This window comes from Equus asinus, chromosome 19 (assembly GCF_041296235.1).
Source record: "Equus asinus isolate D_3611 breed Donkey chromosome 19, EquAss-T2T_v2, whole genome shotgun sequence".
Taxonomy (NCBI): domain Eukaryota; kingdom Metazoa; phylum Chordata; class Mammalia; order Perissodactyla; family Equidae; genus Equus; species Equus asinus.
Window position 1 is genome coordinate 27767991 of NC_091808.1, and position 24030 is coordinate 27792020.

Genomic DNA, 24030 nt, shown 5'->3' on the forward strand with positions numbered 1-24030 from the left:
CAAATGATGCCTCCCTACTATTCCTATAACATATCTCAAATTTCTGTGACATATACAGTTTCCTTCAAGCCAACGACACTCATGTTTGGTATAAGCTTTCTGCATGAGTATCTTAACCTTTGAACAGAAAAAGGGAAGGTCCTACTTAGTCCAAAGATCCTAAATTCCCTTTAATGAATGAATTAAAATGGCAATTTACTCTCGGTGTGGAAAACTGAAAACCAATGACATGTAGGCACTTCGCCAAACAATTTGACATTTCCTTTGAAATTCCACAATCCTGATATATTCTTTCATCCTTTCAGGTAGCATATGGAATTTTTATGGCCAAACCAAGAGATTCTGCCTGCCCAAGCATTTGTCTAACTAGAAGAAAAATTCCAAGTTTAATGAAAATGAACCAAGTAAGACGTGATACAAGATTTAGAGAGGTCATGTTAATTCCTAACTCCTAATTTAGAGGAATGCCTCATCCTGAACCTTTGTCATCAAGGTTTGTGTAAAATGCTAAGCCTTCCACTTTCAAATCCTGCCTTAGATACTAATTCTTGAAGGAAATCACATGAGGTAATCCTTATATGAAGAACACAAATATGAAATATTTGAAATTTTTTATGGTTATCATAAAATCATCAATTACCTTGACTTTCTTTTTCTTACAAGAGTTAATGCTGCTCTTAATGTTCAAAGCCATTCAAAGATTTATATAAAGGAACTTCTACTGTATAATGGAAAGGAAAATATTCCTTTCTGGCTTAGCAATCTTGTTTTTCAGACTACAAGTATGCCACTCAACAAATGCTAAAATAAAATACATTTTAAATTAACATTATCCTAGTATAATTATACACTGAAAATAAATACTTTGTCCTGAAATTTAGAAATACAGTTTGCACTACAGATGTTGAATGGACTTTTATTATTATTTGTAACGTTTCACTCCTTCATTCCACCAAAAAAATGAGTATATTTGAAGACAGAAAAACAAGAAGGTAGCGAAACAGAAATAAACCTAAGTTCTAAGGTATGTAGAAGGAAGGAGTTTTATCTTAGAATTTTGAAGACTGAATCATATAGGAAAATTTGGCAGTTTGGATCCAACACATTTAAGAAAATCCCAACGAGGAAATAAATGTCAGTTAACGGATATAGAACAGTAGACTGAAAGTCTTGCTAATTTTGGATATGGGGAATAAAATCTGATAAGGTCACCAAACAATTTCATTTTCCTTTTTTTCTTTCATCCAAAAGCAAAGTAATTTTTCATCCACAATTTTACCCCAGATTTGTTTTTCATTTTCAATCTCAGAATCACTATGCATTCTTGGTGGTGTTCAATCAATTCATCAACATCAGTAACAGATTTGGCAGTAACAATATAGAAAATAGGACAAATATGTATGAGTTTAAGCATGAAGGAGATAAGCAAAATAATGAGAATGCATACCACGGTTATATTCATCGCCATCGTCTACCAAAACAAACATAATGAAAATAGAAATCCCCAGAACGTGATACTAGAGCACAATGCCAAGATACAATCACTGTTAAGTCTGAGCATGACAAAGAAACAGTGGTCATGACCTCTTCTGCAGGGAGGGAAAAAAAAAGAATAATGATACAATACACAATAGTGAAATCGTTCATGACTGCTGAGATTCTTGGAAGAAAAACAAAATGAAGAAGCTGCTACGGTAATGAGATAAAAAAAAATACATGTCTATGTTTGCCAGCCACATTGCAGAATTGAACAGTCACCTGTCGTTTTCCGCTTAACACAGGAGAGATGAGTTGGTCTAGTATATTTGATAGCTGGTTTTAAAATGAATTTCCTGGAGGGAGAGTGGGCCTGAACTTCTGTTTTTTTAGCAAGTTCAGCCTTCTTATAAACTGCTAAGAATAAGAAAACACAAAAAGCATACCATCAGGAAAAAATAAACACTTGCAGCAAAACCAAACGAAATTTCACGAATAATTAGTTACCACTGTTAGGCAGTTTCTTTGACAAGAGAGCAATAATGCGTTACTTCAAAAACATTTTTAAAGAAGTGATTGTTAAATGAACCTTTTTTCCTTCTCACTTCATCTCTGGAGACTGTGCTAGGTTCCTTTTTAGCTATTTTTCTTTCAGGAGTGGAAATTCTGCCTCTCCCGGTTTTAAAAGGCTTTTCTTTTCTATGTTTCTCAAGAGATGGTCTCCGAGCTTCCTTTTCAGCTTTCTCCTCTTTAGGAATAGTTTCTAACTGTTCTGTCATGATGCTCCTATCATCATCTGTGGATCAAAGCAAACCATGACAACAACAAAACAACAAAAACATTAGTAACAAATGTACAAAATCCTTCATCTATTTCACAAACTGCAAATTAAAGAGATAAAGGGACATTTTTAAAGGATTAAATGAAAAAAAATTTTCCATTAGGTTATTGGATTTTATTTGGGAGTAGATAATTAAAGAAAATAATGCACACCTTGAGTGTCCACCCAGAGGCTGTCTGCATCCATGATGGAGTCATCAATGGTGGTCTCGTCTTTGTAATCATCATAGGTTTCTGTCTTGTATTCCGAGAGTGCAACCTCTTCTCTCTCAGGGGAAGCCGGAGCCTCTGGGGAGCCGTCCTTGGGTTCTGCCTGGGCTTCAGCTGCCTCTTTGACTTCGAGCTCTTCTTCGGCATGAGGGGATGGTCTCCTCTCCACCTCAGGCTGCTCTAGAGCCGCAAAACGCACGCTGTGGGAACCCGACTCCCCCTCATCAGTTGTGGTTTGCACTACAGTGATGAAATCATCCTCGATGGTTACAACGGACTCAATCACTCCTTTGTGTTCACCTGGGCAGGTCTCCACGAATTCCTCTCTGACACCTGGGATGCCCAGGTCGGTAATCTGAAGAGTGTCTGAGCGAAAGAGCAGTTTATCATATTCTCCCCGGGCTTCTATCTCTTCTTCCTCACTCTGAGCCTCTGCTGGTTCAGCTGAGACGGCTTCGGGCAGTGGCTCTGTGACGTCAGAGGGTGTAATAGATATGTCTGGAGTCTCTTTGCTTTCTTCTTTCGGCAGCTGAATAAACTCCATCTGGACATCAGCTCCCTCCTCTGGGGCTGCATCAGCCTCCGAAACAGCAGGTGCACAAGGTATTTCCACTGACAATTTGATGGCAATCTCGTCCTGGATTAGAGAAGACTCTGGGGATGTTTCCTTCTTGCCCTCATCGGCTTTCAAGGACTCCATGGTGAGGCTTTCATGCTCACCGCTGGACTCATAGGACTCCTCTTTGTCTACAGCCTCCTGATGCACCAAGTCAGGCTTGGCTACCTTCTCTTTGACTTCCGTTTCACTGACTTTGGCACCTTCTTTCACTTGGCAAGGCTCAACACCCATGAACACATCTGCCTCCTGAGGTGCTGTGGAGGAGGGAGTCAGGTCCTGTGGAGCTTCAGGTTGAAGCTCTGTTGCTTTTGCAGCATCTACATTTAGCCCTGCCGCCATCTGTCCAAAGTCACTGATTTTAACATCTAATTGACTCTGGTCAGCTTTCTGTGCTGCAAAATCCAGTTCTGATTCAGCTTTTTTGGGTGGTTCTACCTCAGCTACCTCTGGCACTGAACTAAGACCTTTCTCTGCTTTCTCAGCCACGAGAGGTGATGCATCCTTTGAAACTGTCGGTTCTTTGGCCAGAGCCTGCTCGTGGGTTACTCCTGCTCCAAATGATTCAACTTCATCACCAGCCTCTTCTGCTTCCTTGGCCTGTTCTTTTGACTCAGCGTGTTCTTCGCTTTTTTCTAGTACAGTATCCAGCTTATCATTAGCTTTCCTCTCCTGATCCAATTCCCTGGCCAGTCCCGATCTGTCACCAGAGATATGAGGGGGAGCTTCTTTCTCAGCACTTAACTCATCTTTGACTCTTCCGGCAGCTGCTAGTTTTACTTCAATCAGTGAAAGGTCTGTGGCCAAATCTCTCCGCACTTTATCATCTGCGCCCTCGTAAAAGGAGCCACTCTCCCCGGATAAATTCTCACTGTCTTGAACAGGTGATGGGAGTGGGACCGTGTATTTATTGAACACACAGTAGCCCAGGTCTTCGAGCTGACTGTCCGTTTTAACAATGACGTGGTTTTCATCAGTGACAGGGGGCAAGCCAGTGCTACTCTCTTCAACCACAGTCTCTGAGGGGACTGATTTCCTCCTGGCCACCTCAGCATCTGCGCTCACGGAAGCTAATCTTGACCTTGTGCCCGCCAGATCCAGCATTTCAGGCAGGTCAGGGGCCATGACAGTGCCATTTTTGTAATAGTCTTTGGCTAGGAAAGGTGACTCACAGGACGTCTCGACTTGAGTACTTTCCTCTCCAGTAGCTTTTTCATCCTCTACTCGTTTTTCTTCCTCTTTGCTTTCTGTTGGGAAGCAAGGGGCTTTCTCTAACGCAGGTGTTGTGGCTGGAAGGTAATCATCCCCTTCGTCCATGCTTCCACTAGTGTTGGTTAGAATATCAGAAGCCAGAGGGGAAAGATCGTGCCCCCGACCAAAGTTAAATCCAAGGGCGATGGAGTCCAGGCAAGACATGGGCAAATTGATTGACATGCTTCTTTGTTCTATTGCGGACCTACCACCAAGTCCTAAACTCCTGCTTAGTGTCAAATCGTCCTTATTCTTACTGTGGAGATCTCTTTTCTCCCCATACACTTTTGGATCAATAGTGAACATTCTTTCTTGAGGAGAACTGGGTTCTTCAGGTAAATCAGATGGATAGCTCTGAGCAAGAGTACTGTAGCCTGCTTCTTGTGCTGAAGCGCTGGGCTGGGATTCTTTCTCTGCCTGAGGCGCCTTGTCGCCATTTTTATACATGGGAGATACAGTTTCAAAAGACTCTTGGGCACTTTCTCTTGTGTCACTGAGTTCATAGTAATCACTGCCTGGTTGGATGCTTTTTGTCACTTCTTCTTTCAAGACAGATGTTTCAAAGTACTTGGACATTCCTGACTTATCTTCATAAAACGGCATATCAACATCAGCTGATGCCGCAGTGCCAGCTCCTTCAACCTTTTTATCTTTGTCAGCAACTTTTTCTTCAAAAAGGTCCTGGGTATCAGTCTTTTCACTTAGAGCAGCTGGTTCGGTCACGACCTTCTCTGGTGTCTTAGAGGTCACGGTTGAATCTGTGACAGCTTGCTCCAAGCTGACAGGGAACGAGTCCTGTTTTAATACATCTGTGGTAGGCTCTTGGCTTTTCTGTTCTTCCTTTGGGAAAGTGTGCTCTGTGGAGGGCTGAAGTATGCTTGTTTCTTCCTCTGTCATTTTTGGGGGTTTGCTCTCTTGTGGCATGGCTTTGTCAGAAACGGTTGTTTGTTCTTCAAGAGTTAGCTGAAGTTCCTTTTCGGTAAGTGTAGGTTCCTGCCCACTGAGGGTGGAGGTCTCTTTTTTTGGAACACTGTCTTGCTTTATTGCCCCTTTTTCTTCCTCTAAAACTTTCTCTGGGACACATTCATCCACAATCAGAATGTGAGCATCTTTGGGTGAGGTGACTGCCTCTGAGGCTGGTGCTTCTGCCATTTTGTCAGGTTTATCTTTATGGGGCTCTTCAACTGTAGAACTATCTTTGGCACTTGCTGGGCCGCTGGTTTCTTCCAGAGATTTTTTGTCACCTGGCTGTAATAGGGCAGGGGCAAAGGGTGATGCTTCTGCAACAATTTCATTCTTCATGACATCTAGAGGAAGAGTGAAGCTTCCACCCTGAAAGGGACTCGGCATGGGAGAATCAAACTGTTTCCCTTCCCATTTGGGGATATCCTCGAGTACATCTTTTTCCTTCATGGGTGTTAGGGGGCCAGGAGATACGGGAGCAACTAAACGCCACTCATCCTTTTTTGCTTCTGTCGGCATTTCAATGAACCAGTCCTTTTGCTCTTTCGCAGCTGGAGGCTCTGCAGGGAGGCCAATACCAGGGATCACCAGGCTTGGTTCTGTCTTCCGCTGCATGTCTTCTAGGCCAGCAACGAGAGTGTGCCCAAACAGAGAGGGAGGTGCTTTTTCTTCTTCTGTGCCTTGCATGTCCTTTTTATCAGGAGAAGTTTTAGTTGTCTCAGGCTGAGAAACTAAGGCAGCATGTTTAAGGTCTTCGCCAGGCTTGCTTTGTTTCTCTGACTCCTTTTCCTTCTTGTCCAGTGGCTCAGCTGCAGAGGGAGTCAACTCCTGTTGATCACGGAACTCCATCTTCAAGGCTGTAAGTAAACCTGAAGTAATTGGGTTGATTTTTAAACAAATAGGCAAGTGCTTCCAGGGAGTAAGCTTAAAATTATATTTTGAAATGACAAATGAATGGTAAGGTAAAAAGAAAAACTATGGAACATGCAAGCATGCTACCCACTTAAAAAATCAATATGAAAATGTCGGGACTGAGATATATTTGTACGATTGCTAAAATGAACTTCCATTGTAAATTAATGTGCATAGGAATTGTAATAAGAGTATATTCTGAATACCCTTATTTCCCTTGTTTTTTCTCCTAAATAGTATGTGATGTGTATTGTAGTAGAAAGAAATTTCATGTGCCTGCTACAGATAAATATTATAAATTAAAGAATATTGAATAAGTAACATTAGGGTACAAAAGAATGTATATTAAGGACTCAGTATGGAAAAGGATTGACTTCTAATGAACTTTTTCATGTGTTTTCTCATTTAAAAGTGAATTGGCAGGCCATGGGCAGGAGGCCAATTAATTTATAATAAGTATTAATAGTTTCAATTAACTTGATCAGCAAATGCCAGGACCAATTTTGGGGGCATTGAAAGGTCACTGGCATAAATTTTTAGAAGTCATCTGAGATTAAATTTCAGGATTATAAGTAAATATTTGCTATTGACTTTATATGATATGATCTAAGAATTAATGAGTCAATTTCTACCACATATTCAAAATTCTTAATACCTAATAATTACTTAGTCTGTTTGCTAGACATAAGAAAATTTGAATTATACTGTTAATACTGGAATGTCATGTGAGTAACAAAATTTTTAAGAGTCAGTTATCAAAATCTTTCTCTCCTTGGGCATGACCTCATTTCCTGAAACATGACTGACTGGTGAGGCACTGACAGTCCTGGCTTTAGAGATGCTTTACAGAAATTAAATGACTCTTTCTTAGTTTTATTTATTTGCCAACCCAAAAGGCTTCACAGTCTCACTTGTGCTTTAAGGCAAAAGGTATTTCATTGTGGTCATTGGGGCTAAATGTAATTATCTGAAAAAGATTTGGGGGAAAATAATACAATTCAATCATCTCTCAAAGAGTAAGTGTATGGATCATCATTACCTTATATACTTGTGTGTCCTGTTGTAACAATAGAAAAGAAATAATTTATGAACTTCTAATAACGGTTAGATGAATGAAAACTCAAGAGATATGGGGATGATCAAAGGGGTGGGTTGCCATGGAGAGGAAATAATATGAGAAGCATCAGCAGGAGCTTTTAAGAAACCAAACCAGTATTCATTGAAGCATATAAAATATAGCACACTGCGGTTGCAAACAAAAACGATTCTACCATTTAAGCCTCTATGTGCCAGAATCCAACTCTATGATTTGAAAGAAAAAAAGCATATGAACTGCTGTCCCAAAAATAAAAATAAAAATATACATGTATTAGCAATGTGACTGGCAAACATTTGAGATGAGGGGGGAGGAAAAAAAGCTCACACAGCGTCATCAGCCTGGCTGCAAAGCGTATTGTATCATGGCAAAGGAAAACCAGGAATGGGCTGCAGCACTGGAAAACCAAGCTGCCACACAGCACCTGCACAAGCCACACTCTCTGCTCATTAAGCCTAAAACAGTGGTCTTGGGATTCTAAGAAGACGGAGTGATGGAATAGCATTGGAAAGGCATCGTTGGTAAGCTGCTGGAAAGATCATTTGCAACAAAATACATGCAAATCCTAAGAGAGACACACCTTCCTTGGCAGAGGAAGGGATTTTTACTTCTGGAGACACCTCCGTGACCTCTTTTACACTTTTCTGCTGTGGGGCCCCTGCTGGGGCACTCTCTTCGGGAACTATTTGGGCCTCCGCACTAGACTCCAGATGGCCCTCACTGAGGCCCTTGGGTTGGTCTGAGGCCTGGGCCGCCCCACACTCTTTCCCAGGAAGAGTGGCAGGTTTCTCTTCCTCAGCCTCTGGACCCTCTAGCGTTTCTTCTTCTTAGGGATGAAAAAGATGTTGACATCATGACCACAGAACAATACATGAAACACAGAAATATAATTCAAGGAACACTTTCAGCTCCATTATAATCACCTCAGGAGGACCTCTTTTACCATTCAGATGAGCAAATTAACATTCTAATGCAACGCACATTACGTATTGCTTGGAAAATTATTATGTATAATCTGCTAATAGTGATGCTTTTACAAATCTCATTAAAAGGCTATTTACTTGAAAACTTGAGAGCTGAAAGAGTTTTATTGTTCTATTACCCTTAGTGGAAATGGCAGTAAGTTGAGCACATGTGAAAAGCTTGCTGGAAATAAGAGATGGTGCTGCTGGATAACAGATGGTTGTGAAAAGATAGATGCGCTGATGTATTGAAAAAAACCTTTAAATTTGTTAGACACGTGCTGTTTTCTCCAATGCAGGAAGCCCCTACACAAGAATTTCTGATTGCTTGACGTAAAACAAGCCAACTTCGCTAAAGAAATCCTCGGGAATAAAAAAAGTCTGGTCTCAAAATAATATCCAATCAACTATCTTTATAGCTTTATCATGAAGTCCATCAAAATGATTTAAAATCTAACTTATTTAGTATATCTAAGATGAAAGACGACCTAACTCAATTTATTTTACCTTCATTGCATTATATGATATTGGAGAATGTAAAAATTTTCAAGGAGTAAATAAAATATTTCGAAAAACAAAGTCCAGGTGAAATCTAATCTTACTATTTAGAAAAGTCTACCTCTGGGATACAGCTGTTATTGCTGATATTGCTTAAATCCCTGAAATCTCAGTAATGTAGCTCTTTGACACTACTAGAAAGAAAATGTGTATATTAGCTGTAAAGTTTTATTTCTGCAATTCAAAATAAAACCACCAAGGAAAGATAATTGAGAGGCAACCAAATGACCAAAATAGTCCCCCAGAAGATGTATATTTGCATGGGAAAATGTTAACAATTAAAATGTAAAAATCAAACTTATGAAGGCCATGAATTATTGTGTTCATTTGTTTCTCATTTATACCTCAAATGCCAGTAAAATAAACCTCATTTTATCACTTAAGAAATTAAAGGGAAATATGTAAGCTGTTTTATAGTTCTGCTAATGGAAGACTCTCATGAAATTCCTAGGAAACAATTTTACGTTGTTTAAACGGCCCCGTGAAAAAAACTACAGATGGAAAGGCAAGGAATATTCTTTTAGGAGAAATAATAAAACCCTTGAGGGAAGAGAACTACTTCATCGATTTCCTCACATTTAGCACTCAAACACTTTCATTTTTGTAATACAATTATGTAAGTAACATTTTAAAAATTCTGATTCTAACTTCCTATTAAAAGAATTTTTATAATGCCATAGAATTAGAGATTTTGATTACAGCTAAGAGCCTTTTAATACAGCTGGTCTACTAATGTCATCTTATTGGATGAAGTCCAATCAAGTTAATTTACATGTTTTCAAAATCCATGTAACTTTTTAGCGTTCCATTTTCTCATTTTGTATATACCGTGTTTATTTCTGCTACATCTATTCCATAATTCATATATTTGTCTGAATTAAGTTCACATTATTAGAAGAACTTAGTTTCACTCAGTATGGGTTCTATTTCTCTGTCAGAGTGTCTGAGCCATGGGTGCCGCTTGTCTTCCACAGGACCCTGGAAGAAGTTTATCATCGTGAATGTAGTTGGCGAGCTCTGAGCTTCTTCCTCATTGCTTTGGAACTGTCTGTCCTTATAGAAAACATTGTCCCACATGAAAATAAACTCTTCACTTCAGCAAATTACTTTTCTCTATTTGAAAATAATCTCTGCACACCTAAGCAAAAAACTTTTTAGCTCTAATTTTTTTTTCTTTATAAAACGACCTGGTTAGAATGAGACATTGTAGCCCACTGCCCAATTGTTTCAGCCTCACTGCAGCCAATTATATGCTGGGGTCTCCCAGCTTTGTGAGGCTGGAACCACAGAGACTTTGGATATTTCCTTCACTTGAGTCCAGCTCTACTGACGTGAGCCAAGATTTAGTCACCTGGAGGAGTCTCTGTAGTTTCTGTGGGAAATTAAGTGATTTGGAGAAATAAATTCATTCCATAACATTTATTCTGCCTTAAATGGATTCCTCAGCCTTTCTGTTAAAGAGCTATCATCTTAATGTAGCACAAAAAGAAGGCTTATTCTATGTATGTGTGGTCCTAGTAACATTATGTATCCAAGGAGAATAAATTATATTCAGTGTCACCCTCTTTAGCTTGGATAAGAGAATACATTCTTCCCTGGCTGATCTATCTACAGGGAGCAGAAAGGAGTTGTACTTTAATTGAATTTTTTTGTTTCCTCTCCCTTCTCCCTTTTTTTGCTTCCTTTTGTGGAGTAAAGATGTAGACAAAGGAAGTTCTCGAATGCCTCAAGTAGAGCATCTTGTATATAAATCGTTGAGACTTTTGGATGGACACAGCTATATAGGGACTTCACTTTCATGTGGAAAAAACAGGCTTCTGTCCCTCCCACCCCACACATGAAGCACACTTAGTATGGCGCATGTGGTCAAAGCTGCAGGCTGGGGAGGAGGAGCAAAAGGGGACAATGCTTGGTTCACCTTTCTCCCGGCCTAAGTGGGCTTCTGCACTGGGCGCTGGGACATTGGGGAGCACAATAGAGGTAGTCCACTGTGAGCTGAACAAAGGATGCTCATAGTACTCCTCATCGGAATTGGAAGGGTCATCATCAGGCAGAGACACTGAGATGGAGGGGGCTAGGAGGCTATGCCTCCCGCCGCGGGTGGCAGGTTCATGGCTGGGGAATCTGTGTAGAGGACCCATTTGATCCACAGCCCCTTCATCTATAAACAGACACACAGGAAGAAACTGCAGGGAGAACTGGACAAGACAGACACAAGATCAGACAGACGAGACAAACACCTGCACAAGGACACAAAGGGCCGCGGAAGCAGCACAGCTGGATGGAGGGGAGTTAGCAAGACCACACTGCTGGAGGATGGGAGACAGCGGGTGCTTGAAGCTTCAGTCACCACTGAATCTAAACTGTCCCTTAAGTAATCTTGCCATTGATCTAAATGAATCAAACGCACTGACATCTCTACTACATAAGAGAAATTATCTATACATTCCCCTTAAACAAGTCAGAATAACTACAGAAACACTGGAATAGAAACAAAACACAACAAAACAAATGCATTCTTCGGAAAAAATTCTTTCAGCAGATTAATTCTTCTCGTGCTTATATCAGCATACTTATAAGTTAAAAACGAAGAAAGTTGTTAGGATCTGATGCCTGTATGATTATGGGGGAAAGCAGTCCTGTGTGAGGGGCACAAACTTAATTATCTAGGATGCTCACATAGCTAGCATTGTGGTTAACTTAAGTTTTAGATAATGACTTGAACCAGAAAGTAATTTTTAATTTCAATCCTGTTAAGAAAAATCTACAATGCATTCTTCTTCTTTCCTGCCTTGCTAAGAAGAGTGAAATGAGCCCAGCTCTTTCTCTGGATGCTGACTCCTGGGGGATATGGTGAAAGTATACAGTTTTAAGATAGTCCCTAGTAATACAAACTTGTTTTCTTGTGTTTTGCTTCTCTTTTGAAAGCTCAATAGAGATACAATTACCTGAGAATTTCTACAAAGTAGACTTTGGATGCATTGAGATTTTATTCTATGCAGTTCCATTTGCACTGCTGGCTCCTGGTTGCTTTTATATTTCAACTCCCTTGCTGCCTATTTCTCATTGAAATACTAAAAGAACTGCTCTCATTTCTGTTCTTTCTTGTGTCTTGGTTTGGAAATCTGTTTTATTTAAACATATTTCCTTAGATACATAAGTGCAGATCAATCTGCTTAGCACTGGATTCTTGTATATTTGAATGAGCAATAATTATTAAAGATGATGACAATGAACAATATTTGGCTTATGACGTGGTGCAGACGCTACATCTTCAGGTCTATGTGGCAAGTTACTAAATTTGCTAATCACTATTTATTTACTTATTTAGAGAAATAATTTTAAAATTTCTTAACTCTCAATAAGAAGAACAAAGTCTGTATAGTTTTTATTTCTATCAAAATTTAAGCAGACAAAATTATAGCATGAATCTGAAAATGCACTGTATTTTTAGGGCAGTAACTTATTCTTAGTAACCAAGAGCTTAAAACTGGAAATAAGTCTGAAATCCTAAGGATACTAAAATAACATTTTGTAGAGAGAATACTTTTCATCTCTTGAGCACGTGATTTACTGATTGTCCCACGGCAGTTGTTTCTGGATGGGTGCTCAGAACGTTTTCAGCCACGATGCCTATTATGTCATGGGATAGCAGAAGCCTAAGATTACACTTGACAGTCTTAGTTCAACTTGGATGATTTCTCAGCTGAGAAGATAATTGGCTGAGACTGGTCTAGAACACTGGCTGAATCTTAAGCCCTGGGCTTGTCACCTGTCCCAGCCATTCATATTTCCTCCAGCGACTCTCTGGGGCTGTAAAATCCCCATGTGTGCAAGTTACCTCTACAACTTCTAATATGTCCAACAGATTGCAAGGACAATCAATGAGTGAAAATGGCATATTCACTTCTCTGCTTTTCAACATTTATTTTCTGGGAAGGAGAGCAGCCTACAGTATAAAACTGAAAAATTTAAAGCTGAGAGCTGGTAGTTGGAAGGCAACTCTCCTTCGGTGTTTTAACCTTTTGAAGATTTTTGCCTCCTCCTTCTTGTTGCTATTGTTCTTTTCTGAAAGTGTCCAAATGTGAAAGCAGCCCAGAGTCTTGCTTCAGATCTACAACATTTCAAAGAAACAGTATTTTCTATTCTGAAAACTTTGACTCTAATCAGAGAACAATGAAAACAAAAACTTCAAGGGCCCCAGGGAAAAAGTAGCTTCTCTGTAGTATTTGTCTGGCCCTCAGCAATTTCAAAAGACATGCAACTTCAGAAAGAATGTCGGACAAAGCCCAGTCCGCCCTTGGTACTCAGACCTGTGTGCACTCCAAGTCTCTGTTTAGGACCTATGAGCCTGAGGGCCATCTACATCACAAACCCCAGAGATGTGTCAGGGAAGTGACGCTCCGAGGACCATGGAAGTGATGCTTAAAGGACCAAGGCTAGCTAAGTCCAGTGCGCTTGGTTTCAACCAAGAAGATAGAACACAACAGATCTTCGTTTACTACAAAATTGTGTACGGTAGGTGCTCTTAGCTCATATCCAGTACAGGCGGGATACATAACAATTACAAATAAGTAAATTATAAATGAATGAATGATTTCTTTGGGAGTGGTTTTTAAAAAAGGAAATTAGTCCAGTAGCTTGCAACATACTTTCCTTGGAAGATCACCTCACTTTCACAGTCCTACAGAAAGAACCTAGATAAGAGGCAGCTTAAGGGATGTGGTGCGGATGTGTTTGCAGGAAGTGGGATTTGGATTCGAACTTTGGATAAGCCACTTGCTAGTCACGACCTCCTGGGCAAGCAATGGAAGTGAATATTATCTATCTCTGTGGGCTGCTGGCAGGATTAAACGAGCAGATATCTGAGAAAGCGCCAAGCACAATGCTGGACTCCACATATGTTAACATCTTTGTCTTCAATACACCCAACTGTCATGTACCTCTGCTCCTCCCTTTCATTTGACGCATCAAAGCTAGACTGGAGAGATTCAGGAAAAAGTGAATTCATTTCATAACAGTTTTACTATCTAAGGTCAGGATTGAATGCCTTCTTTTACCACAAGTGTGCATGCTTTTGGGGACTCTGCTTTTGCCACAAAACATTCTATTTCATTTAATAATGTGACATTTTAAAGGACAGAGGAGCCTTATGAACCTTGGACTTTTCTAGATAGTTCTCTTGCATCACGATAATCTTTAAAAGTGAAGCTTACCTGGTTTCAGTGGAGGGATACATTTTCTGTAATTAGCTTTCATACAGATTTTTTTTAAAAAAGCATTTGAAAATTTATATTGGGTTCAAGTAAGGTTTGCCATGCAAAACCCAGCCTGGCTGTCAGCCTGCTTTGGTACAAATGAGTAGTCACTTTTAGGAGAGTCTGAGTCTCATGGGGTATCTAGCGACTCAGTGATTGTTCTGGTACCACAGCTCTGCTCCACAGCCTATGGTGGAGGCAGCTGGCTCCAATTACATTGTTCTTCGCCATTACTAAGCCCTTTCCATTCTGCAAGCTTTGGACTGAGGACGCCTCAGTCTGCCACCTGTGTTTGCTGCCCCGGAATGATATGGAGGGAAAACTGCTTTCAGATGAACAGTTATAATGTCACTACATCACTGACGCAGGAAAACTCCACCCTAGGATTCTGCAGCAAGCGTAAGAGGGCAGAAGGAGTCCTGGTTCTGTTTTCAGGCAATTCCACTGTTCTTGCATGGGCTTCCAAATTCTAACAGTTCAGTCTAAATGATAACTACTATGGTTAGGCCAAAAAGAAAAAGATAAGTTTGAAAACATCAGAACTAGGACAGTATTTGTCACTGTACCTGGGTTTCCTTTCTAAGAGTGCCACTTATTTGGTTTTCCCATCAAATTCACTTTGTTTCCAAGAATAAGCACATATTCTGGGAATTATTACCATTACACCCATTATAATAAATGAATATTCATAAGTGTTAGTAATTAACATCTTAAATTATTTTTAGTAGAAGCTTTCATGCTTCCCTTTTGGGAAAGAACAGCTTTGAAAATGTTTGATAACTAACAAAAAGTAAGCATAGCCTCAAAATCATTGAGTAACTCAACTTAATCCAAGAGCTTTCTGATACTTGCACAAACGGACTGGACTGTGGTAGTTGCTATGCCTTTAGATGAAAGTTGCTTTGAGGGCGTGTTGAGGAGGGTAGAGATCTCCTGGAGGAAAGCCTGCCTGCTTTCTTTCCACCCGAGTTGCCATGAGCAAAACAGTAATGGGATTTTGGCTGGGTCTTTAGAAACCAACTGGTTTGACAAATCAAAGAGTTGGATCCTTTCTTGTGACTTTTTACTAATTTATTTTCTGATAAAATAAAGCTTAAAAAAATAATTTGTTATACATACTTTAAGAGTGGTTTAAAATAAAAGAGAGGGGCTAGTTTGATTGTCTAGACCACGTCTCTTTCATCTATTTAAGGTGAGAATATTACCTAGTCTTTTAAGATTTTATTTTTTCTTTTTCTCCCAAAGTCCCCTGGTACATAGTTGTGTATTTTTAGTTGTGGGTCCTTCTAGTTGTGGCATGTGGGACGCCACCTCAGCATGGCCTGATGAGTGGTGCCATGTCCGCGCCCAGGATTCGAACTGGCGAAACCCCGGGCTGCCAAAGTAGAGTGCGCGAACTTAACCACTTGGCTACGGGGCAGGCCCCTACCTAGTCTTTTAAATTAGTGAGGTACAGTTTGTAAAATACATACTTTTTTTCATATAACAAAAAAACTGGTCATCCTTTTAAAAGCAAATCATTAGGCTCTTGTATAATTTAATGCTTTCTTTTGAAAAAGTAAAAAACAATAATTCAATAAAAATACAAGTTTGGTTTGAAAAATGTTAAGAATAAAATATCTTTGAACTACTTTCAATAGGAAGCAAGTTGACATTTCTCCCAAATATACTGAAACAGCTTGGGGAGAGCAACCCTGAAAAATAAGGGAACGGTTGCTCTGGAAAGTGACACCCAACTTACCAAAATGTGACAGTGATTCTATATTTAACTATATTTTCCTTATGTCCCTGACATCACCCTCGAGGAAGCAGACTGGGCCAGTTACCAGGTGGCGGGAGGACCTCACTGCCCTTTCTGCTCTAGTTCTCATTTAAGAGTAAGACGAGTAAATTACTTGACCTCTGCTGACTGTGGAGTCAACGTCACACCCCTCTCTTGCTTAAGAGGATTCTCTGACTCTTGACAGACTTTAAGTAGAGGCTCAGAAACATTTTCAGTGACCTGAGGGAAGTACAGCTGTCACAGAAGGCTTCCCATTGCGTTCAGAGCGAAATCCAGGCCCCTGGACCCAGAGGGTCACTGTTTACTCTCCAACTGCTTCACTATCTACCCCTTCCCCACTACCCAATAGCCGAGGGACTCCTTCAGTTCCTAGAACACTTCATGCTTTTGCCTCCCTGAGTGCCCTCGCACATCCTTGTCCCTCTGCCCAAAATGTCCCTTTCCTCCACTTTGTTTGGCCAGCACTTCTTCATGCTTCTGGGCTCAGCCCCTTACCTGGGCCCTCCCCATCCAATAGAATAAGATTGCCCTTGTTCTATCTTAAAGATCCTTGTTCTTTTCGTTCCTGATACTAATCCAATTTGAAATTGTTTGTAAGCTCATTTACCGAATTTCTGACCTCTACCAGACTGTGTGCTCCTTACAAGCAGGGAGCATGTCTGTTTTGTTCACTAGTGTATACCCAGATTTTGAAGAATACCAGGGACATCGTAGGTGTTCCAAAAATATGTGCTGAATGATGGATGAGCATAAGGCCAAAAAGAATCTTTCAAATCTATGAATTAAAAGATCAAATCACATTTTTCAGGGAATTAACTAATAATCAGTGGCTGTGATGACACTGATTATATTTACTGATTATAGTTCCCAAATTTTCTTTTATTTCTTAGAATAATTTAGTTTGTTTAACATTATTTCAGGCAGTAAATTAGAAAAAAGGACTCAATTTGAGAAAGAAAACCCTCGCTAAAAAATGTTTAGGTTTATGAATCTGTGACAAAAATAAATTATATTTATTGACAGTTTATAGTTCAACAATTTAGGAAAATGTGTATCTAGGAAATCAAAGAATATTTTAAATAAATTATTTCTTTAATTATTTTATTTTAATTATAAACTATAAAAGGACAGTGATTCTTTCATGACATTATTCAATTTTTTCTTTTTATTTTTTTTTTATATTTCCTTTTTCTCCCCAAAGCCCCCCAGTACATAATTGTATATATATTTTTGTTGTGGGTCCTTCTAATTGTGGTACATGGGACACCACCTCAGCCTGGCCTGATGAGTGGTGCCATGTCCGTGCCCAGGATTCGAACTGGTGAAATCCTGGGCTGCCGAAGCAGAGCCCGTGAACTTAACCACTCGGCCACGGGGCCAGCCCCTGTTATTCAATTTTTAACACAGTAAAATGATCTCTAAAAGGGACAACAAAAGGAAAAATAAAGAAAGAAATAAATGAATAAAATGGAACAGGGTTAAAATTCTGATTTTAGTATATGAAAACTAAACTATATTGAAACGACAATTGAGCGGTAGTTCTCTGCCTTCTCCGGTAACTCTCAAACAATACACAAAAGTTAACTGATCTAAGTCAGAGGACCAATAATAGTTTGCTTTTAAATAGTGACTTTCATCTCAGATCCTGAATGCATGTTCTTCAAAGACATCCCTCTGTTTTATCAAGGAGAATTGAAAGCTGACAGGCTTCCACGTGAAGTAAATGCATAAACAGATCCAGGGACAATAACAGGTCTCAGCAGGAAAGAAGGCATGGTCTCAGCTCCCGGCTCCCTGCTCTCAACATCAGACTCATTCACTGACTTCTCCATTTATTCATTAATATTTATGGAGAGTTTGCCGCAGGCCAGGCCCCGAGGAAGGCCTTGGAAATACAACAGTGAGCAAAACAGAGACAATTCCTGACAATGCTTCCAAAAGGAAATGTTGATTTCATCAATAACCTTTTGTTCAGACACTTATAAGATAGGATTGTATCTTCTCTGTCACAACATTGTTCATTAAACAAACTGGTTCTCTGTAGTTATTCCAGCAATTTAAAGACAAAATTATCTTTTCCTTTATGAAGGAGATTTTTCTTGTTCTATTTACCATATTCCTCTACTCCTGATTTTAAGTAAGGAAATAACTATACACCCATTTGAAGTCTTTGTTTCTTCTTGACTATTTGAAACAGACAGCTCCCAAGCTGAGCCACATACTAACTCACAGCAGAGTCCAGCGCTGTGAGTTGGTGTTTATTTACCCTTTATCAGAAGGCACACCTCAAAAAGTCCCATAGGCCTTACCTTCCGCCACAGCGACGGTCTGTTCTGAGGCTGGTGATGGGGGTGGAGAAGGAGGCAGGTTAGCTGTCTCTTCAGCTGCTAAAGACCAAACAATGGAAAAATGAGACACAAAAATTCATTTTATTAGGCCAGTAGATGTGTATGCAGTCTTATCATCTGTAAAAAGGCCTCTCTACGAAATGTAGAAAAAGATTCAATAGTAAGCTGCACTTGACTCATTTTTAACCTCATTACCTGTTTCACATATTTTTGAAAACCTAAAAAGAAAGAAAAGCATTTAATGTTCTCAAAAACATCATCTTATCTTCTCCATAAAAATGGATTAGAGATGCTTGCGAAAAGTCTATCATTAATCCCATTAATTTGTGTCTGCCTGTCCAGTTAATAAAATATTTTATTCTGGTCCTAATCTACTATATTCAAACACACACAGGCAAGCATTTTAGTTTGGATTTGGCTTGACTGGCTGAAAAAATATTAGAACTCTCTATTGTTGGACTTCTTGATCTGGAAACAAATGCTATCTTGATCATTCACAGCTGGTATTGGTGATGTATTTTTTTAAACATTTTCGCCACTGAGTCCACTATCAAAACCCCTCTTCTGTATGTATTCTCAGAAAAGAAAAATGAAGCTGTCTCAGCCTGACGCAACCTTCAGACAGAAACCTTATACTAGTGGGAGCTGAGCAATCTTCTGGCCTTGGCATGACATGTGAAGGACCAAAGAGAAAGGCTCTAAAACATATGATTCATTTACTGTTAACTCTAAGATTTTCTCTGCAAGATACTTACCTTCTTTATGACCACTCATGTGAAGGTAAGGGATTTCAAAAGGAAATATTTATTAGTCAAGGCCAGTGGTAAATCCATTTTAAAGATTCTGTGAATTTCAGTTTCATAAAGCAGTTAGTAGAAGCAGCTTTAGGATGACGGGTGACTTGTTAGATCCTTTACCCTGTGGACTTCTACATGGCACATTTTAAGGTTTCAAATTTAAAAAAGGGAAGGGAGGAGTTTCTTTTATTTCAAAGAATAGAAGGGAACTCCAGACAGAAGGTTAATGTTTTAGATAAGATATTTTTTCCCCCGCTTTATTTTAAGAGAAAAATAATCCTGGTAATTAAAGACCATTTTATTGAAAATAAGGAAAATATTTTTAATTATTATTCTAGGACAGCAGCATTTTTTTATTTCTTAAATTTCAATAGACAGGTGAAAGAGTACTGATCAGAAAATCAAATATTGAGAATACATTAGAGTGAGAGAGAAAAATGGATATGTACTATTTTTAGGCTTTAAAAACCGTACCTTTCTATGGATTAATTTATTTCACAGGTAGTGAAATAAACATATACATTGAACTTAAGAGAGTTTCGTTTCTTGTTTCTCTGCATGTATATACATCTACATCCATCTATCCATCTATCTGTCTATCCATCTATCTATCTATCTATCTATCTATCTATCTGAGAGTAGGGGCAGTAGGCATTTGGCTGAGAATGTTTTCCTTGGCAAGCACCATTACATTACTTGTTTGGCCCTGGATGGCATTTGATTTGTGACCAAGAGAGAGAGCAATGCTATCTCAGTGCTCTTAAATGAACCAAGGGAAGACTAGAACCTCCTGTGGGATACAAAGTCACTGATGAGTGTAACAAAGCCCTGGCTATAGGTTTTTGTGTAGCCAGCTCAGGGAGACCCAAACAAGACTACAGTATAGACAATCATTCACCAAAACCCATAAAGGGAAACAATCATCTCAATTAAAGTATTAGTACTTTTCCTTACAAGTGGAAGCCAGAGCATCAAAATGCACTTGCTTTACTTTTATAATAACTATCTCCAGTGGTCTGGAAATGAAAAATTGAGGGCAATATAGGGGCAAAGGCTAACTATAAGCTTATCACCCTAAAGACTACCCCAATACCACAATGAGCCTGTTGAGAAAGGTAAAAAGAGGTCCCAGTGCATCCCAGCAGTGGTGTTTGATGAATGTCACAAGTAAGGATGAAGCAAGAGATATAGCCTGTCTTTGAACGTGAAGACGCGATCTGAAGATCGGGGTGCAGCAGACAGAGGCCCTGCCCTGAGGGTCTTCCTCATTTACCTAAAGGCAGGGCTGCAGGTTGATCTTTATGCTGGACTTCCTTCTCTTGTTCACCTTTCAGGACCGCTACAGCCTCAGCCGTTACTACTTGAACTATCCTTGCAGACACCTCCTCTGTAATAAACAGCAACAAAAGAAAATAAAATAATGAGATGTCTAGAAAAAGTGGCAAAGAAGAAAAGTAATGAAACAATGTAGTCGATTAGAATTTCATGTTCTGTCTTCCCCTCCAAAAAAGTACAATAGAATTTATTAAATTGCAGATAAAACACAAATACATATATTGTAACTGAAAGAAAAAGGAAAAGAAAATAGAAAAGAAAAGGAAGTGCATTCTGGGAGCTAAGCAAAATGAACACAATGAAAGAAAAGTAATTAATTCATATGGCAGTTTATTTACTTATTTTTGCTGAGGAAGACTGTCGCTGAGCTAACATCTGTGCCAATCTTCCTCTTTCTGCCTCAGGAAGACTGTCCCTGAGCTAACATCTGTGCCAGTCTTCCTCTATTTTGCATGTGCATCACCGCCACAGCGTGGCGTCATGAGTGGTGTGTGGGTCTGTGCCTGGGATCCAAACCCACACACTCCGGGCTGCGGAAGCAGAGCATGTGAACTTAACCACTATGCCACTGTGCTGTCCCCAGTATGGCAGTTTATTTCTAAAAAGCTGTTTATACAAATAGAAATAATTTTCTGTACCTAGTAAAAACAATTCAAAGAGAAGAGAAGATTCATTTTGGATTTAATTCAAAATATGTTTTGTAGTTTTCTTACAACTTGCTGGAAAAGAGTCATTAAAATAAATTTCTGTGTTGATTTGCATAAATATCATGATTTAAAACCTAAAGAAGATGCTTCAAAATGTGAATTTGTGATTAAACAGCATTATCCAGGATGAGTGTGAACAAGACCGACTGAGAAACACCTGGGAAGATCAAGTTTGAATGACAAACATGGGAATGAGATATCAGATGGTCTCGTCCTAAAGAGCTACTACTTTCTAGAAAGCAGATGTTTTAAGGATCATTAAGGCCATATGATATATACCTACCAAGTCAGTGCAATAGGTTCATTTAAAAAAAGAGGAGTTCGTCATTAAAATCATCAGTCTATGAGATGCCAGATAACTAGCTTTTGTACTGAAATGGCATCCACTGCAGCATAAAAATGCTAATTTGATGTAACCTAGGCAGAAAAATATTCAAGGAATGATGTTCCACATAGCAACTAGAAATAAAAGAAGCCTTTTGAGATTAATAATAGATTCTAGATTAGAAATAACTTCTACGGAATTTAACTTTTCATCATCTTTATAGAAAAACATCTAGCATACTCGGAAATAAGCCCACTTACAGCCCTAACAGAAACAAACTGTACTGGACAAGCGGGGTAGGGAGGCGAGATTTGTTCTCGCAAATTTAGTTAAGATTTTAGAATAAATATTGCATTGAAATTTGATATGGTTCGTGATCCGAATTCGCACATTCACAAGCAGGTCGGGGGTCAGCCCGTTTTCACCTGGCTCACTTAGATTCAGCCTCTCGTGGAAAGCTTTCCTCAGCCACCCGGGACGACAGCACAGGGCGTAGGAGGAAGGCTCCGGGGGTGAGCAATCCACTCGGACAGAATTTATCTGAATTTTAAAAGCTGGATTACCTGATTGAATATATTTGCCTTTATATATTTGAATTCCTAATTTTTTAAAGAGCCACTCGACAAATGACCTATGCATCGTCTTAAGGAAAGCACTGTCACCATTCTCATCTAGAGAGAGGAGCAGTCACAGCAGTAGATGCAGTACTTTCAGACTATTATGCTGCTCACTATGTGCCGAACATTCCACTAAGGTGTTTGCCCTCATCATTTCAATAAATTATTTACTATTATTATCTTATTTTGCATATGAGGAAACAGAGGACTAATAGAGTTTCATACTTAGAATATCAATTTCCAAATAATGAATCAGACAATTATTACTATAAATTTCATACTTAAGACACCACTTTTCATATAATTAGGATATCGTAAAATGCCTTAGATACTAAAACTAAACTAAATGTGATTAAATATTTCTTTTATGTCTGAAGTATACATTTAGGAAGCTGGAGTCCTAATTCAGAGAGCAAGTACTGTTTGTAATATTATCAAGTATTGGAGACATCTACGAGCTGTCTCAACGTGGATTTAATTTTCTGTAGCCCTTTTTGCAGTATTCTTTCCCACTGAAAACGTCACTTTAGGAGCACAGCTCTTCAGGGAATGTTGAGAGGAACCCCGCAGCAGCCTGGCTTCCTGGAAACATGGCCCTTCCTTCTCCTCTACTGCCCTCCCCACTGAGCAGCACAGCAGCCAATATTCCTTATGATGCTGGTGACTGTTAATGTTATTTGTTTCCTTGGAATAACTACCAAGAAGTCTGTTCAAACACTAAAATGGAACAAAAATGCTAACAAAATAATACTTTTATTTGTCAGTCTTATTGAGGAAATTGATCAATTTTGATTAATTATGGATCAATATTATTGAGTCCACACAACAACACATTTTCTGGATGAAAAAACTGGCAAAATAATGGAAAAAAGCAAGTACTGTCCCATTTGCACATCACTTTGATTTATATCAGTGTAGTACAAATATTTGATGTAATAGCAGGTTCTGGTGTCAGAAAACCTGGAATCAAATTCTGCCTTGATCTCTTACTAGCCGCAAGGAAGTGACAACCTCTCCAACCCTCAGATCACCATCCATAAAGGGAATAGAGGTGGTATTCATCTTTTGGTGTGTTGTGACAATTAAATGAAATAATGTGTATATCAAGTGCTTATTTGTCTTGCTGTCTTGTTATCATCTATGATCATTTCTTGATTGATAAAATGTAGTACAAGAGCAAGTACTGATAGTCTACTTAAAATTATTCCTGAAAAAGTTGTAATGTCTGGCTCCAGTAAATTTGTTTCATATATTTATATGCCAAGTACTTTTCATAAAGCAATTTTTTACACAATACCCTTTGCACTCTCAATTGAGTTTAAATTACCAAAGGAATTATTTTAGGTTTTGAGAATTGCCACATGCGTGTGTTAGTTTTCAATGAAATTTAGACATTTAAAAATGAATAGAATGATTTTTAGTACTTCTAGCTACAAAATTGGTTTATGGAAAATTGGGGGTAATGGAGAGGTGGAGCGACCACTGCAGAAATTGGGACATATATATAATCCATGTATCTTCTGGATCATTCCGGCATCTCCCTGTTAACACCTATAGAAAATTTTCTATTTCCCTATGGCACTTAGTACATTTTGCATGGAATTGTGCTGGTACACACGCCTCATCTCCCTTACTCTGTAAAGTTTCCCAAGTGAGGAACTCTCTGTCACAATGCTCAAAGCTTCGCGCCCTGAGCTCACTGATCTCTACCCAGACTGGACGCCCAACACAATTTTTTCAAAGGGTGAAAAATTAACATGAAAGGTCTTGTTCATGGCATTTACAGAAATTCAGAAATAATCTATGCTTGTTACTATATTTACTAACTTAGAACTGCCTAATTTATATCATTTACTGTATTCTTGTTGAAGTCTTTGATGCATTTTAGAACAGTACCTGTTAAATGGGGTCTCAGATTCTTGTGTAACTATTGATGAATTTTCCAGGGTCTGAGAGTACTTAACATAAATTTGTCT

The 24030-nt window shown here is 39.1% G+C and overlaps 1 protein-coding gene across 50 annotated transcripts in view; it reads right to left on the bottom strand.

The window, feature by feature from the left end:
- MAP2 (microtubule associated protein 2) overlaps positions 1-24030 on the bottom strand; it is a 302503-nt gene that overhangs the window by 33417 nt on the left and 245056 nt on the right. For 8 of the 50 annotated variants that reach the window (XM_044746574.2, XM_044746569.2, XM_044746567.2 and 5 more), the window contains 6 exons: positions 20344-20457; positions 18235-18312; positions 7945-8190; positions 2470-6225; positions 2066-2272; positions 1759-1893 (listed from right to left, as the gene is read on the bottom strand). In XM_044746574.2, coding sequence (XP_044602509.2) covers positions 1759-1893; positions 2066-2272; positions 2470-6225; positions 7945-8190; positions 18235-18312; positions 20344-20457 — 4536 coding nt within the window. The remainder of the gene's footprint in view (positions 1-1758; positions 1894-2065; positions 2273-2469; positions 6226-7944; positions 8191-18234; positions 18313-20343; positions 20458-24030) is intronic. The other 42 variants (XM_014867741.3, XM_044746594.2, XM_044746593.2 and 39 more) reach the window with 14 other exon arrangements.